This window comes from Gossypium hirsutum, chromosome D05, assembly GCF_007990345.1.
Source record: "Gossypium hirsutum isolate 1008001.06 chromosome D05, Gossypium_hirsutum_v2.1, whole genome shotgun sequence".
NCBI classification, from domain to species: domain Eukaryota; kingdom Viridiplantae; phylum Streptophyta; class Magnoliopsida; order Malvales; family Malvaceae; genus Gossypium; species Gossypium hirsutum.
In genome coordinates this window covers 8502822-8520536 of record NC_053441.1, presented here as the reverse complement: position 1 = coordinate 8520536, position 17715 = coordinate 8502822, and the positions used below count along the sequence as shown (strand labels likewise).

The window sequence follows — 17715 nt, the reverse complement described above, 5'->3', positions numbered from 1 at the left end:
TGTATGAATGTTTATTACATTGTATGGAAAATATTAGTTAAGTATAATTCTTGTTACATGAGCTTACTAAGCACAAAGTGCTTACCCTGTTTCCTTTTCCCCTGTTTTGTAGTGTTAAGAGCTTAGAGGTCGGATTTGGTCAAAGACACATCACACTATCAACCTCAAAATCTCGGTATATAAAGAAACTTTATTTTGGAAATCAATGGCATGTATAAGCTAGTAAAGTAGATGTTAATGTGAAATGAATGTATAGTTAGCCATTGGTATGGCTAACAAATTTTGGTTTTGGTATGTGATGAGATTATCTTATGAATACGATAAATCTATCTTGAAAATATATTGAAATGGATTGGTTGTGTCAGATTGATCTCGGTTTAAAATTTGCAGGGAAGATTAGATATTTATAAAGGGGTTATATTGAGAGAAAAAAATTTAGTAAAATCTGGTAATACCTCGTATCCCATTCCGGCGACGGATACGGGTAGGGGGTGTTACATGAACCAAATTATATAAAAAATTAAAACAGATAGATTAAATCTCAAGTTTCAACATAATATAAGTGGCAAAATTAAAATTTGATAATTGTCTTATAATGTAAAAGAAAAAAAACAAAGAGCAAAGCAAACTCAAATGAAATGATAAGTCATGAAGTTTTTAAGACTCTTAATGCACTCAAATTCAATGGTGAAGCCAGAAAATTTGTTTAGGTGAGCCGAAATTAAATTATAATTTTTACTATAATAAAAATGTAATTTTTAAAGGATTAAATCAAAATTTTATCATTTTTAGGAGGTCAAAGTGTAACTTTACCTTTACTAACATAAATTTTTAAAAAATTTAATGGGTCAAAATGAAAATTTTTCTATTTTTAGGGGGCCGGGTCTCTGCTAACCCCTTAAATTCGCCCTTGGTCAAATTATATGTAACTATATAATATTTTAATAAAAAATAATGGTATTAACTATTTAGACTAAATAACATTATAACAATATAAAAATTATATTATATTAAAAATTACAGAAATTAAATTACAAGTTTAGTCAGATTAATACTGAATTTAACCACTAATCTATAATGAAAAAGTAAAAAGTAAAAAGAGAATAGAGCGAGAGACCACGTGTAAGCAAAGAAGGTTTTTGACCTTCATTTTACTTATAGTTTATAGATATTCGAACATTGCTTAATTAATTTCATTTTCAAAATAGACAAATTAAAGCACAACACTATAAAACAAGAACACATATACGTGTGTGTTTTACATAATAAATATATGTTTTAAACTTTATTAGTTTTTTACACACGAAGATAATTATATAATAACTTTACAAGATAATGTTAAAATAATTAAATATTAGTTGAGATGATAAAATTAGAATAAAGATATAATATTTTGATTTTGAATTTTTTTTATGTGTATGTGTTTTTATATTGCTCAGTAAAAATATTGTGTTTTTAGTAAATTCATAATTGAATTTATGACTCGATTAATAGTAATACTATCTCAATAATAATATTAAATAATTATATTGATATAATATGAAACATGATTAGACAAAATTTATCAAATTTTATATAAATATAAAATATGTAAAAAAAGGTTTATGATTTAATAAAATATACCAACACAGTAAAATTTTTATATGATATCTATCTAAAATTGTTATGCTTCATTTGGATTTAAACGTTCCTTCTAAGTGACACGATTTGGGCACTTTATGGGTCAAATGTGTTGCAGCAAGTAGTTTGGATGGCATGATGGAGTTCATTTCCATCGCACCGACTGCAGCTTTATTCATCGGTCAATATTTAAGACCCCCACTGCTATTTTTTTTCCCTTTTATATCCTTGCTCCCTATGTTATCTTGTCCCCTCACATTCACATTCTTTGGTTATTTTACATTAAAAAATTTAAACACCTTAAACAATTTTATTAATTTAAAAATAAATTAATATATTATTACCAATGCATAACAACATATATTTATTTAACTTTTTAACTATTTTCATTTAAAGGTTTTAAATTATTTATTTTACTGCAATAGTAAATTTATATAATTATACACTAAATAACTAAAATATTCAAATAGGTTTAAATTAATATATTAAACCCACCACTATCTAAATGGACCCTAATTATGGAAGGGAGTGGAACATATTCGAAAGGTATATGTATAGGGGACAATGTGGTGGAGCTGGTCAGATTCCTCAAAACCATTCCAACAACAAATATGTAGTCAACTGTGATACTCTTTTTGAAAGAAGTAATCTGTGATTTGAATTACTGAATATAGTATAAGTTGTATTTTTCTTTCAAATTGAAATCACAGATATATAAATTTAATCTCGACTTGATTATTTGGAAACTCCTGTCAGTCTAGCTAAACTAAATATCTAGATTTTGTAGGAATGAAATGCATATTTTAGTCTTGAGTTAAATTTATTTTTTACTTATAAATATAAAAAGTAATTAATTTTTTTTAAATTTCAATTAAGTTCCTCAATTAATTTGCATATAATTGAGTCATTGTCGATAGTTAAAAATATCATTTAAACTTTTTTATTACTAATTTCTATTTTTTACTAGTTAAAACTAATAATGGACTAATCGAATAGCGACACATGATAAACATTGATATAATCTTTCATTGTCCTCATAAATAATTAAAAAAACATAAAAAAACATTAAACATAAAATTTTACATGAAATTATAAAATTGCAAAATATATATATATAAATATAAAACTTGTAAAGTAATTATAAAAATTCATAAAAAACTTAAAAACAATAAAAAATATTTAAAAACTTATATAAACTATTAAAATTTATTTTAAAAAAATCATTAAAACTTATAGTGAATTACATCATTGGCTCAATGGGACACTTGTGTGGGTTTCAAATTGATTGGCATGATGTTTAAGGTTTGGTCCTAATATTCGTAAACCATTTTTCCCTTCCACAATTATAATATACTCGTTTATTTATTTTAAAATTTTATTAAAATATTTAAAAATATATATTTAAAAGTTTATTAAAAATTCCAATGAATTAAAAAATATATATCATACTATAAAAATTATTAAAAAGAATTGTTGGTTGGGTCCTTTCCTTTTTATTGACAATTTTTTTATCTACAATATTTGAAGTACAATGCAATGGTTGGACCTTTAAAAGTTGAAAAGTGTTTGCTAAGTGTTGTTCGCTGTAAATATTTTTAGTACGATTACATACTATAAAACAAAAATGTCATTATCTTACTATTGTAATGAGTATATGTCATAATGAAATATTTTGACAAGTATTCTCATTCTCTAATGATTGGTCTGATACTATGTGTTCATTATGATGGTAGAGGTTTAATTTTCAAATTAAGGAATCAATAAATGATTTTTTTTATAATTTATACATATTAATATTAAATATTTCAGAACATAATTTTTTTATACTTTTTAAGAATTTTTATAAGTTTGTATGAATTTTTATAATTTTATATAATTTTTATAAGCTCTTTCAATTTTAATCTCTCTATTTTTTGAATTATAAGAATGGTTAAATTTTATTTTGATTTCTATCTATTTGAATTTTAACATAATTTGACATCTCAGTTTTTATAACATCATCAGTTAGTCTAAATATTTTATTCTAATTAAAACGTTTATGTGAACTTTTAAGAATTGTTAACACCATTAATTTTTTTTATTAAATTTACAATGTTATTATTTTGTTACATGTATATCAAATGAATTTATTTTTTTAAAATTTCAAAATACCAGACAAAGAAATTTAACAGTATTAATAAATAAATCTAAAATTTTAAATTTAGAAAATAGATAAACTAAATTCTTAAAAATAAAAACAATAAATTCAAATTGAAATATACAAAAAGGAAAAGAAATTAAGTAAATTATAACCTTAAAAATTTACTCAAGCCAATCTCCAAATGCAATGAAAACCATAGTATTTTAAGTATGAGATTTTGACTTTAGACACCCACCTATATTAAAAGTTATCCTTTTAACCTCAAATTTACTTAAAAACTTGACGTTTGATTTGGTTTCCGTTTTCCTTTTGTTAGACTTTGGTTGAAGACCCATTCAAAATGCAATTTAGGAGTTTTTCATGAACTAAAACATCAATTTTTGCTAAAAATTTAACTCAAAATTTAAAATAAAAATTGAATATCTGCCGCTTCCTTTTTTTTTTCTTTGAATGATTTATTTTTATAACTACTGTTTAAGCCATTTAATTTTAAAATATATAAATTGTTAAAAAGTATAAAGGTTCCTCTAATAAGATTTATTATTTTAAATAGTTACTATTTATTCGAGAGATAAACTCCGTCAAATGCTTTGAGTTAGCAAAAGTAAAGATAAGGAAGTGGACGTAAGGTGACACGGGATTGTCCGGTCAACACAAGACTTTAGTGGTTGCACGTTATGTACGCAAAGTTGGCCGACGACAAAAATTAATCAATTTAGTCAAACCAAAGACCAACTCACCCCAGACCCAAATCCAACGTTTTCCTTTGGTGTCGCTAAATTCAAATGTTGCATTTAATTTTTATTTTATAAATTAATGATTTCAATGGATTCGATATTCTTTATTAATGCAAAATTGGCGACAGAGTGTGATTAGAAAACCAATGGCATATCCTTTTAAAATATTAAAAAACATTAATATGTTCGTATAAAGTTTCAAAATTAATAAACAAAATAATTCCAAATAGTGTTTTTTAGGCTGATATTACTACTACTTAAAAGAAAAAAAGAACATAAAAATAAAGCCCATATTTTGCTCTGCCATTCCCAAAGCCGATTCTCTTTGGAAATTTGGTAGAAGAAGTGGTAGTGGGTAAGCATCTTTAAAAAAGCTTACTTTTTTCCCCCTTCATTTCCATTCTCATCATTTTCTCTTTTGTTTTCCTCTTTTTCCAATATCATCAAAAACCAGCCCTAACAGAGCAGCTGAACCTAACATCATCATCATCCATGGCGGCACCGATCTGGCTATGGGCTTTCTCTGTAGCCCTAACTCTGGTTCCGTCTGTTTTTGGAAACTCTGAAGGAGATGCTCTTAACACGTTGAGAAAAAGTTTGACCGATCCAGATAACATACTCCAGAGCTGGGATCCGAACCTTGTTAATCCTTGTACTTGGTTTCACATCACTTGTAACCAAAATAATCGAGTCACTCGAGTGTATGCTGATTTCTCTTTCTCCTTTTCTTTTTAATTTATTTATCTTTTTTTACGTAAAAGAATTAAATTAAACTGATTTCTGGGACATGTAATAACATGTTGGTTTCCTTGTTTGATCGTTTCCGAATTGGTAACTTAAAATAATTGAATTTAATGTCTATTTTGTAAAATGGATGCTGAGAAACTGTTGTATTATCTGAAGCTTGTAATTTTGGGGGTATATTTGCTCGGTTTAAATTGGGTTTGGATTAAGTTAATTGATTTATTTTTGTTTATCCCCCCCACCTTTTTTTGAACGGGAAAAAGGGCAAATTCTCTAGAAAACTGTTGGATTGGGTGACCACTGTAAAAGGCAAATATGGAGCATGCTAAAGTATTTTTATCTGCAATAGTGATAGATTTGTCACAATAGTTCCCTTTATTGCAATAGTGATATCTTTTAATTGATGCTTTAGATCTTAAAATAGTGGTTTTATGCCTATGGTCGAGTTAGGATGTTATAAGCAGAATTGCTTCATAACTTCTTTAGCATATGCGTGTTTGAGTCTATGGAAGTAGCACAATTGCCTGCCTGAATAAGAACTATATATGTATGTTGATCTCCCTTTCCCTTTATTATGGAACATAAGATCTTCTTCTTGCCTGGTTGTTTAATTTTTTTTTTCTATTCTTCAATTTGGATCATTAAATGTTTTTAGTGTTTGTTTTTATGGAAGTTAGGGTATCTACTGGTTTTGTGTATAATCTGCATGTCCCTTTGAGAAGAACAGGTTTGTGCTTTGTGACATAAAAAATATAGAAGTGGGTACTTTTTGCTGGTTTTTGATGAAACAATTTTAGTTGTAGTTTTCAAATTAGAAAGAGGTTTATGTACGTTTGCATACTTATATGTTTTTTCTTTAGAGAATTACCTCCCTCTGAAATTATGGGATTTTGCCATGTCATCTCAATTGGTAATTTTTTAACTTTCTTTTTGCAGAGATTTAGGTAATTCTAACCTGTCTGGACATTTGGTACCTGAGCTTGGGAAGCTTGAGCATTTGCAGTATCTGTATGTTCTTTTCCCCTTTAACCTTTGTCCCATCCTGCCCCTAATATCTGGATTCTGGAGCTCCCAACATATTTGCATGTGTTTATTATCTGTGCATAATTTTTTCACTTGTTGATTATACATTGCCATGCATTAAAAACTTATAGTGGTGTATGGTATTTTGGTATAAACTGTTGATGCTGACATTGTTATTCACTTCTAGCTATTTCTCGGTCATGCAGGGAGCTTTACAAAAATAAGATCCAGGGAACCATCCCAACTGAACTTGGGAACTTGAAGAGCCTCATTAGTTTGGACCTATATAACAACAACATCTCAGGGACCATTCCTCCTTCACTAGGGAAATTGAAGTCTCTTGTATTTTTGTGAGTTCTCTCGTCCAAATGTTAATCTCTTCATGCATAATTAGACCATGGCTTAAGTAAATTATGGCCATCAACTAACGGTTGTTATGTACTAATGTTCAAAGAGTGACCTGTGATTACATTATTTCTAGTTATTTCAACTCTCCCTTTTCTTTTGGTGTTTAGTTTATACATCTTTGTAACCTCAATTGTTAGTTTCTCACTCTTTCATTTTACAGACGGCTTAATGACAACAAATTAACTGGACCAATCCCTAGGGAACTTGCCGGTATTTCAAGCCTCAAAGTTGTGTAAGTATTGTGACTTTTAGAGTCTTAATTTTCATAAAAGACTCTTATATGGATTGTTTTGTGAAGCCTTAGACTTATGGTCTTTTAAACTTTACCTCTTTTATTCTAGTGATGTCTCAAACAATGACTTGTGTGGAACAATTCCTACCAGTGGACCATTTGAGCACATTCCTTTGAACAAGTAAGATTACACCTTCTCTCAGTCTCTCTTTATTTCTTTCAATCTCTTCAAATTTCATGATCTGTTACTAGGATGTAATGATATGTGCAACCCTTAAAACCTGCTTAAAAATTAAGCCGGATTTCTAACTCTTTTTTCATGCACACGTGGTACTAAAGTTAATTTTGTTGTTGAGATAAAACTATAAAGACCTTGACGGTCAAGAGTTACTCAAGGAATCTTTAAAAATAAAAACTAAATAGCTGCGTCATTTAAACCCTCTGGAAAAGATTAAGGTGAATTTGTAACCGGCATAGATAAGCTGAAGCATAGTCCTTGGCTGTGACTTTCTGCCCTTCTCTATGGTTCTGCTATCAGTCTTGGTTGTTAATGGACAGTTTTGCAGAAAGATCGTATGTGTTCTGATATCCTTTACACCATAGTGCACGGGGATGAGTCTTGGGCGAGTATAGCTTCTATAATTTTAAGTGTTTATTATCAATAATCTGCCTATAGGTTTCTACGTCATCTCTTCTTGAACTGGCTTTGATGGAAGCACAGTTTGATGGACCCTGTCATTGTGCTTGTCTCATTGAGTACATTGCTAATATTTATATTATTTAGATTCACCTATACTTTTGTTTCTTTGCTGCCGGGGGTTAAGTTTATTAGCAGTTCTGTTTCTTTTGTTTTCCTTGTGCGAAGTCACTGATCTTCATTATTTATCCATTGTATATAGCTTTGAGAAAAACCCTCGACTGGAAGGTCCTGAGCTGCTGGGGCTTGCAAGCTATGACACAAACTGCTCGTAAAGGACATGTTGACGCTATAAAGCTTCGAATTAGATATGAATCCGCATGGTTTGAAGTAATATGTAAATCTGTATACCAGCTCGACTGTATTAGCATCTGTAACTCAATTACCCTACTCCTAAAATGTTGAAGACGACTAGTATTGGTGAATGTAATGGTAGCGACAAGTTCCCTTGTGGTGTGCATCCTTGGTTTTCGTGGCACTATGGAATATATATACAAGAGTATCTTGACAAAAGAAAATATTTTTTCTGTTTCATGTACATATAATAATTTTCTTAAAAAATAAAGATAAATTATAACAAACTAGTAAAATCTTGATTTAATGGGTCATTTGATACATGAATTTTGATTAGGTTCAATTATACATATAAAATTTTGATTGTGATTTAAATTTAGGTTTGAAACTTTAATTTTAATTTAATTATATGTATTTAAAGAAATAAATACATTAATTTGTTTTTATATTGGGTAAATATAATTATTTAAATATGTAATATATTAATAATTAAAAAAATAATCATATTTTGAGAAAAGAAAAAGTAATTTACTAAGTGGATGTTATTTTCGATTTTGTTTTTATTAAAATTTAAAACTTATAAATATTTCTAATCAATTTTAGTATAGTAATTTTAATTTGAGTTTTTCTATAATCGGCATAGTATTTTTGACTCATGAATGAGTCACACTTATTATATATGGTATAGAATAATATATGAATGTATATGTATATATATATGTATGTATAACATGAAAATGAAGTTCTTTCTTGAGTTAATCTTGGGTTGTTGTGGAAAAGAATTATATTTAATTAACAGAAATTTTTTATTTTTAATGTTTCGTATTTATTTTAATGTTTATGTTCAGAATTCATGAATATTTTTTCTAACAATATTTTTAAAATTTAAATTTGCATCTCCCTTTTAAAATATAACATGTTTTATTATTGTATTCAAGATATATTAGTAAATATGAGAAAGCGGACATGGCAGATATTATACATTTCTTTGTCGTCGTAGTTCCCTCTAATTTCTTTCCTTTAGGTAGAATTATTCAAACTATGCAAAACATGACTAATAGTAGTGTTATTACTCAACAGATGTCCACACATGTACATATGTTTTGTACATAAGACAAAGTAACTTGGTTCCTGTTAAGCAATGGCAAATATATATATATATATATGTGCCTAATGTTTTCATTTTCTTTTTTGACATGATAATATACTAGCTAAATAAATAATTAACCCAAAGTAAAAGCATGGACCATACTAACAACGTATAAGAGGAAGGTTGACCCTCCTCATGCTGACACATGGAATGTTCTACCATTTTTTCTTTTTACATTTTATAAGAAATGATAAATTTTTAATTTTTAGTCCTATGCTCAAATTTTAAATTATATAATAGTGATCAAATTTCAATTTTAATCATTGTGTTAAATTCAAATTTAAGATCCAATATTTATATTTCAACTTTTTGATACAATTTGGTACTTCAGTTTTATTACAATGTCGTTGGTTAGCGCAAATACTTTAGTCTAAGTAAAATGCTTATGTAACTTTTAAGAGTTATTAATACTATTAAAATTATTTGTTAAATTCAAGCTTATTACGTCTTTTTTTATTATATGACTACTAAGTGAGTATTATTTTTTTTTAATTTCAAAACATTACATTAACGAATTTAATAAAAAATTAATAATGTTAATAATTAAATTTGAATTTTTAAATTTAAAAAATAGTGAGACTAAATTTCTAAAAATATTAGCTCAAATACTAAATTTCAAAAATACATAAAATACAAAGACTTGAAATATATTTTAATATTCAAATATTTATTCTACAACTTAACTTAGAAATAATTAACAATTAACCTAATAGTACCCTATTCCTTATTGTGACACCTGTCAAGTCATTTGGTTTTTTCTTTCATTGCCATTTCCAGTTTTTAATTTATATATTCATGGTTAATTTTCACTTTTGGTAGTTATTTTAGGTTGGAATTTAAGATTTAATCTTTATATTTTAACTTTTTACTACTCAATTTTTATAATATTATTAACTGGTTTAAATATTTTATTTTAATTAAAATAATGATGTAATTTTTAAGAATTGTTAGCACTATTAAAATTATTTGTTAAATTGAAGTTAATTGCAATATCATTTTTCATTATATGATTGTAAAGCGTCTTTTTTTAATTCAACATGTCAGACTAGCCAATTTAATAGAATAATTTTAATGGTATTAACAAATAAAATTAAAATTTTAAAACTAAAAAATATAGGGATTAAATTCCTAAATTTGATACCTCCTTGCTTGGGTTATATAACAATGGTCTAATTTTAGTTTTGGTTATTATATTATGCCCAAATTTAAAATTTATTCTCTGTGCTTCAATTTTTGACATAAATTTATACATAAATTTTTACAATGTCATTAGTTAGTCTAGATATTTTATTTTAATTAAAATATTGACGTATTTTTTAAAAAATTTAAAATATCAGACGAAGATGGACTAAAATTAAAATTTAAATCAAATTGAAAATATGAAAACTCAAATTTAAATGTGCTTGAAAAAATAGTTACCCAACCCAAAAAGTAGGTGGGGAACCATACTAAAATAATAATAAGAAAGCATCGATAATTGATTAGTTAATGAATCTTATCGGCTTAGCATTCATCTTGGGCTTGGTTTTGCGCATGAAAAATAATAGATTAAGAGCATCGCATATGGTTTACGTGTCCAAATACTAGTCCACAAGATGATTAGTTTTTTTATACAAGCAATGAAATAAAATGACAGTGTTGATTAAAATATGTGTTAAGTTGTTTGTAGTCCAATCATTTTATTCTCTTTACTATTATTTTATTTTTAAGTTTGAGTACAAACAAAAACTAATGTTTCTTACTTTCTTCCATACAACTGTTTATTACTTTTAAAATTTATATAATATTCCCTCTTCCTCCTAAAGTGGAGAGAATAATGGGCAACTTTTTTTCTTTTCTATTTATTACTCATTTTTTAAGTTACAGTTTTTATTCACAATTATAATCAACTACTAAAACCTTTTGAAGTTTAAAATCTAATCTAATTCATAATGCTTTTTTTTATTCTATATTCAAAATAAAGTTGTATTATTTATTTATTTATTTTTTAATACCACCAAATCTTCTTCATGTATTTTGTTTTAAAATATGTTGGCTTTCAAGGTTTTCACTTAAAATATTAAAAGAAGTTTTCTCTAGTTAATAATTATACAAATGTGCGACTGTGGTATTACATAAGACTTTAAATAATATTTCATTCATATTTTATTATTTTAGGATAAATTTTAAAATCATATAAATTAATCAAATAATCTTTAATTTTACGCTTACATGTATTTGAAAAAATAATCACACCTATCCAATCCAACATGAATATAAATGGATATTTTATTTATTTTAATATATATAGATGAATCAAAATAAAAGTTTCATGTATACATTTAACCACAATCATGTAATTAAAGTTTCATGTCTATATTTATACTAAATCAAACTTCATGTAACGATTTGCATATTGAATCAAAATTCATATAGTTTTCTATTTATCCATGATATATTTTATAAAAAAATTTTGAAACTATTAATTGAATTAGTGTCACCTATTAATCAAGTTTCAACTTTGTATAAAGTAACAAATATTATTGCGACGATAGGTTTGTTTTTAAAATTTTCATATAAAATCTGAAAATACACACCTATGGTAATATTTGACCTTCAAATACTATGATATTCAATAACTTGATTTTATCATTTTAGTAAAAGCCTCATTTGCCTTTTATAAATATATTAATATTCTGTAATGCATTTGAAAAATATATTATCATTTTTTAAGATCTTTATTAAAATTAATTAATATTATTACAAAAAGTATATTAATTAATATTAGTTTTATAAATGTATTTGTATATAAAATTTTCATGTACCAGAAATTTAATATAATATTAATTTTAATAAAATAGTCAATTAAATTCATAAAAATATTATTACATAATAACTATAAAACGTATATTAAAACACTCGGGAATAAATTTCCTATAATTGCTGAAAGAAACACGGCCAGCCAGCCTCTCAAATTATCTTAATTAATTAATTCACACGGAAATTTATTATTAAAATTAAGGGAAGGAAAAGGAAAAGAAAAACCGTCTATCCCAAGAATCAGATGGGATTAACCTGACCTGAACTTCATTTATTTCCCTCTCTTTTTTTCCCTCTACTTTCCATTTTCCTTTACTATTTAATCCAAAGTCTCACTTCCCCATACCTTGGTTTTATTACACCCCTTTTTTATTGAATCTCTTTTTGCTTTTAAAAATCCCCAACAGTTCATCCCACTTTCTCTCTCTTTTCATCTATCTATGCTTTCACAATCACCAAACTGGGAGACAGGCAGCCACCTCCCCACCCTCGCCCTTCACTTCTTCCCCTCTCTTCAATAATTCTCTCTTTTGGGGTACTAAAAAGTTCCATCTTGCAGAACTCCAAGGGATAAATATTCCTTTTCTTTCTTCCCCATTCTTCCCCTCTCTATCCATCCATTTCTTCTCTCTTTTTTTTTTTCTTCAGTTTCAAAATTAACTTCTTTGAGCTTTGGGGAATAAGCCAAATTCTGGGTGTGTGTTTTTTTTTTCCTTCCTGGTAAGTCTATTTGGACTTGGTTTTGAGTGGGTCTCTATTTGTCTTACTTGATCTTAGTACCTTCTATGAAGTTTTCTACTACTTCTCTGATATGGGCTTTTCTTTATTGTTGATTTATAAACTTGAAGTCTTGATTTCTATTTTGGGTTCATTATTGATTGATAAAGTTGTTTGATTTTCTGGGTTGTGTTTTTTTCCCTGATTGGGGTTTTCATTGTTTGTTGGTAAAGTTGAGCTTTTATTTTTAAACCAAAGGTTTTGATTGTCTGGCTTTTCGGGTCATTGATTGAACAAATTGAAGTTTTGCATGTCTTTTTGGGATTTTCTACTTTCTATGACAGTTTTTGTTATTATTATTGATTAATAAAATGCAGGAACTGGTTGTATCAGATCCAATGAATTTGAGTTGGGTTCTATCTTTTCAGTTACTTCTTCATTTTAAGATGTTTTCTTTCTTCTTTTTGGAGATCTGACTTTTATCTGATTGTCCCTTAATTTAAGATTTATGAATCAGATTTTGTATTTTTGTCTCTCCTATGTCATGATAACCGCAGAAGGATGCAGCTGACCAGCTGATATTATTTGTAGGCTAGTTTGTTCTGTTTAATTTTCTTATTTTCTACAGAAATTTAGGTTTTGGACTACTAAAAATAATCTATGTATTATATAGATTTTAGGAACGGAGCATCTTTGTTTATGCTTTTGTGGTTTTGGCTGACCTGAATTGTTAGCCATTTTCGTCAGTGAATTTATGTTTAGACTGTCTGTATCAGTTCAGCTTTTAAATGCTGCTTTTTTGTCCGGGAAAACTTACAGTCCTAACATGGTTTTTGTTAACCAATTTGTTTTTATATGCAGGTTAACTTAAGCCTTAGTTATTGGGTTATTTCTAGAAGGAAAGGTGGTGTTGCTGATACTGAGATTCCCTCAAGTTTTAGACTTATCTTGGAGTCCGATCAGATCTTGGAATAACGATGATGTTCGATGAGATGACTATGTGTGGGGATATGAATTTCTTCAGTGCTCCGCTTGGGGAAAAAGATGTTGCAGTCTCACAGAGTGAAGCAGAGGCCACTGTCGAGGATGATTATACTGATGAAGAGGTTGATGTTGATGAACTTGAGAGGAGGTTGTGGAGGTACAAAATGCGTCTCAAACGGCTTAAAGAGCAGCATAAGGGCAAGGAGGGGATTGATATCGCGAAACAGCGCCAGTCCCAAGAGCAGGCGAGGAGAAAGAAGATGTCGAGGGCACAGGATGGAATATTGAAGTACATGTTGAAGATGATGGAAGTTTGCAAGGCTCAAGGTTTTGTTTACGGGATTATTCCGGAAAAGGGAAAGCCGGTAACTGGAGCATCTGACAATCTTCGAGAATGGTGGAAGGATAAAGTCCGGTTTGATCGTAATGGTCCTGCTGCTATTGCTAAGTACCAGGCTGATAATTTGATTCCTGGCAAGAATGATGGCTGTAACAACATTGGGCCAACGCCACACACCTTACAAGAACTCCAAGATACAACTCTTGGTTCTCTTTTGTCTGCACTGATGCAACATTGTGATCCCCCTCAGAGGCGGTTTCCTTTGGAGAAAGGTGTTCCCCCACCATGGTGGCCTACTGGCAACGAGGAATGGTGGCCACAACTGGGATTGCCCAAAGATCAAGGTCCTCCTCCTTATAAGAAACCTCATGACTTGAAGAAGGCATGGAAAGTGGGGGTTCTCACGGCAGTAATCAAGCATATGTCTCCTGATATTGCCAAGATTCGCAAGCTTGTAAGGCAGTCTAAGTGCTTGCAGGACAAGATGACAGCAAAGGAGAGTGCAACTTGGCTCGCTATCATTAACCAGGAGGAGGCCTTGGCACGAGAGCTTTACCCTGATTCCTGCCCACCTTTGTCCTCAGGTGGAGGAAGTGGGTCTTTTGTTATAAATGACTGCAATGAGTATGATGTTGAAGGGGCTGAAGATGAGCCAAACTTTGATGTACAAGAGCTCAAACCCGGGCATCTCAATACATCTAATTTCAGCATGGATACAATGAGGGCTGTCCAACAACAATCGTATCCTATTAAGGGAGTTGTCAATAATTTGGATTTCATGCGAAAGAGGAAGCCATCCGATGATTTGAACATGATGGAACACAAGATCTACACTTGTGAGTTCCTCCAGTGCCCTTATAGTGAACTCCGCCTGGGTTTTCGTGACAGGACTGCCAGGGACAATCATCAATTAACTTGTCCTTTCAGAAACTCTTCTGCGCAGTTTGGCGGTTCAAATTTTAACGTGAATGAAGTGAAACCAGTCATTTTCCCTCAACCTTTTGCACCATCCAAGCCAGCTGCACCATCTATTACATCTGCTCCAACACCCTATGAACTATCAGGACTCGGAGTTCCAGAAGATGGGCAGAAAATGATCAGTGAGCTCATGTCAATATATGATAACAACATTCAAGGCAACAAAAACATGAATCCCGGTAACAATCCAGGTACTGAAGGTCAAAACCTCCTCCAGTCGAAAAGCCAACCTCAACAAGATGAATTCTTCAACGGTCATCAAGGAGTCATGATGGAGGGGAATTTCTTCGAGGAGTCCAGCATGCCTCGTAATCATCAGATGTTTATGCAAGGGGAAGGTCAATTTGACCGTTTTAAGGGTTTGAATTCTCCGTTCGAGGCTAGCCACAATAACAACAGCTTCCAGTTGATGTTTGGTTCTCCGTTCGATCTGGCTTCTTTTGATTACAAGGAAGATCTACAAGCTGTTGGGGTCGATACCATGCCAAAGCAGGATGTTTCAATCTGGTTTTGAGTAACAAAGGTCAGGTCACAAGTGGTAATCCCCACTAAGGCCTGCCGACACATGCATTAGCTAAAAACCTTATGTTTTTTTTTTTTTTTAACTTGGTGGTTGTATTTATCTTCATGCTTGTAGTTGTTAGAAGTTGGCAAGTTTTATCAGGTCTTCATATGGGCTTTCAATAAAAACAAAAAGTCCCATAATCTTGCAACTGATTTACATAGAATATTACTGTCTCATAAATAAGTTTATATGTATTATCTCTGGGTTTTTTTTTTCCTCTTCTTTCCTCCCCTTCCATATTCACTCTTTCTTTGAACTTTTTATCAGTTTCAACCATTGTCATGTTTTGTAGGAATCTGAGTGTTTCTGTCCTGTAATGGGTACATAGTTGACAGATTGGTGTTGAATGGAAACTGGTTGTCTTTTTATGCAATCCAATCCTTCTTGTTCATCTTATGTGAGCTTTAGACCCACAGCAGTTAATGCAAAGAACATGGTTAAGTTGAACAGGATCTTCTCGTACATGGAAGATGGAAATGGAACTGTTGTGGTTGTGTGCCACGTGTGTGGGTTTGGTGGTAGGGTCAGCTGTTTTCTTGGCTTTGTTCAAAAGTTTGAAACTTATCATTTCGATGGCCCCCATTTCAGGAAAAACAAAAACCACACAATAAAAAGAGTTCATTTTACCCAAATGGAAAAGAGAAAAGATTTCAAGCAAAAGGATAATGATCCAAACCTTGATGGCACTATGGTATGGTGTTGCTTTCATTGTTGGGTTTTATTTTTTATTTTTATAAATGTTGCAGTTGAGCTTTTATCTGCAAAATTCATCTCCCCTTTGATATTTTGGATTTTAGTCCTTTCCTTGCATACAAGGGAAATACATGACCAGGTCACATGGGGGGGGGGGTTATTTGACTTAATAATTATTATAATTTATTTATATTATTCTCAATCTATTTTACTGGAAATGGAACTGAAGCAACCCAGCAGGGAGCTCCATTTCAATATAACTTAGAGATAAACATATATGTACGTATAAAGGCTTCATTTTTAATCTAAGGTATGCACTTATTGACTTCTCTTTCAAATATATTTCTTTCAGTTTGAGATATATGGCGGCTATGATATGATAAAAAGATAAATTGCAGGAAATAAAGGATCATACAAGTTTATAAATGATTCAAGGAAAAAGTAACGAATTTTATTTTAGTATTGAGTTATTGTACTTTATTCTTAAATTAGAATGGGAGTTCATGAAAATGGAAATGCTATTTTCTGGTGCATTGATGATAAGATTTAAAAGTTTCGGAAATTATTCGGACAATTTATCTGTAACAGATTGATTCTTTTGTCATGGTGTGGCGGCCATTTGCCAAACGTAATAATTGTAAAAGACAAGAGATCAGACAGGATAAAAAGCATAACAACAAGAGAAATATGTGCTTTTCCTTCGAAAGAAGATGCCAGCAGTTTATTTGTAAATTCATTATGACTAAACTATTAAAATAGATACATTTTTTTATTGGTTTCAATTTACATTTTAGTTATTTATGTTATCGTTTTGTTATGAAATGGTCACTCTATTGTTAAGATCTATTACCTCCCAAACGACAGTCCGACATGACATTTAAAATGGGTTTTAAATACTAATGTAGATATCCGGCTAGATAAATTAATTGATTTTTAATTACATAAATTTAATTAATTGAAATTTCTAAATTAATTAAAAGAATAATGTTAATTTAGTTTTTCGAAATAATCAAAACCAATGTATCAAATTAATCCTTGAATCGAAAAAAAAAATCTTAGTCTCCTTTTTCTTTTAGTTTTCGTTTTCATTTTGACTGAAAAAATCATCAATTTTCGTTATCATCTTTGTTGAATCAAAACAGTAGAAATCAAAGTGAGTGCTCCACCAATCGATTGGATTTTTTATTCAAAATGAAAGAACAATGCATCGATTCAATGGAGGGTCCAAGCATGGATTACGGTAAGTAATGAGTTTTTTTGTTCTTTACCTGGATTTTGGGTTCAGATATTATGTTTTTTTTTATTTTACAAAAAGGTGATCCATCTTTTCATGTTTTACTGTATATGTGACAGACAAAAAAGACATGCTCAAACTGATAACATAAGTAACTAAAACGATAACATTTTAACCGTAGATATTATGGTTTAACTATCACGTCGAATTGCCATTTGGGAGGTAATAGATCTCAACGGTAAAATAATCATTTCGTAACAAAATAATATCGCAAGTGATTAAAATATAACATTTCAAACATAAGTGACTAAAATATTACATGAAGTAAAAAAGAGAGAGATTATTTTAATAATTTACCCA

The 17715-nt window shown here is 29.6% G+C and overlaps 2 protein-coding genes across 3 annotated transcripts; both read left to right on the top strand.

The window, feature by feature from the left end:
* The first annotated feature begins 4639 nt into the window (after window positions 1-4639).
* Window positions 4640-8061, top strand: LOC107906202 (leucine-rich repeat protein 1). 2 transcript variants are annotated; one of them, XM_016833130.2, is made up of 7 exons: window positions 4640-4852; window positions 4952-5198; window positions 6178-6249; window positions 6471-6614; window positions 6833-6904; window positions 7014-7085; window positions 7804-8061. In XM_016833130.2, exons 2-7 carry the CDS (start codon window positions 4990-4992, stop codon window positions 7874-7876), a joined length of 642 nt encoding a protein of 213 aa, XP_016688619.2. In that variant the 5' UTR covers window positions 4640-4852; window positions 4952-4989; the 3' UTR covers window positions 7877-8061. The 2 variants fall into 2 exon arrangements, with proteins under 2 accessions (XP_016688619.2, XP_040949464.1); XM_041093530.1 differs by having other exon boundaries at window positions 4771-5198.
* Window positions 8062-12079: 4018 nt separating this feature from the next.
* On the top strand, window positions 12080-15625 carry LOC107906201 (protein ETHYLENE INSENSITIVE 3). Its single transcript, XM_016833129.2, has 2 exons — window positions 12080-12564; window positions 13423-15625. The coding sequence occupies exon 2, from the start codon at window positions 13539-13541 to the stop codon at window positions 15375-15377; it is 1839 nt and encodes a 612-aa protein (XP_016688618.2). The 5' UTR covers window positions 12080-12564; window positions 13423-13538; the 3' UTR covers window positions 15378-15625.
* Window positions 15626-17715: the final 2090 nt, after the last annotated feature.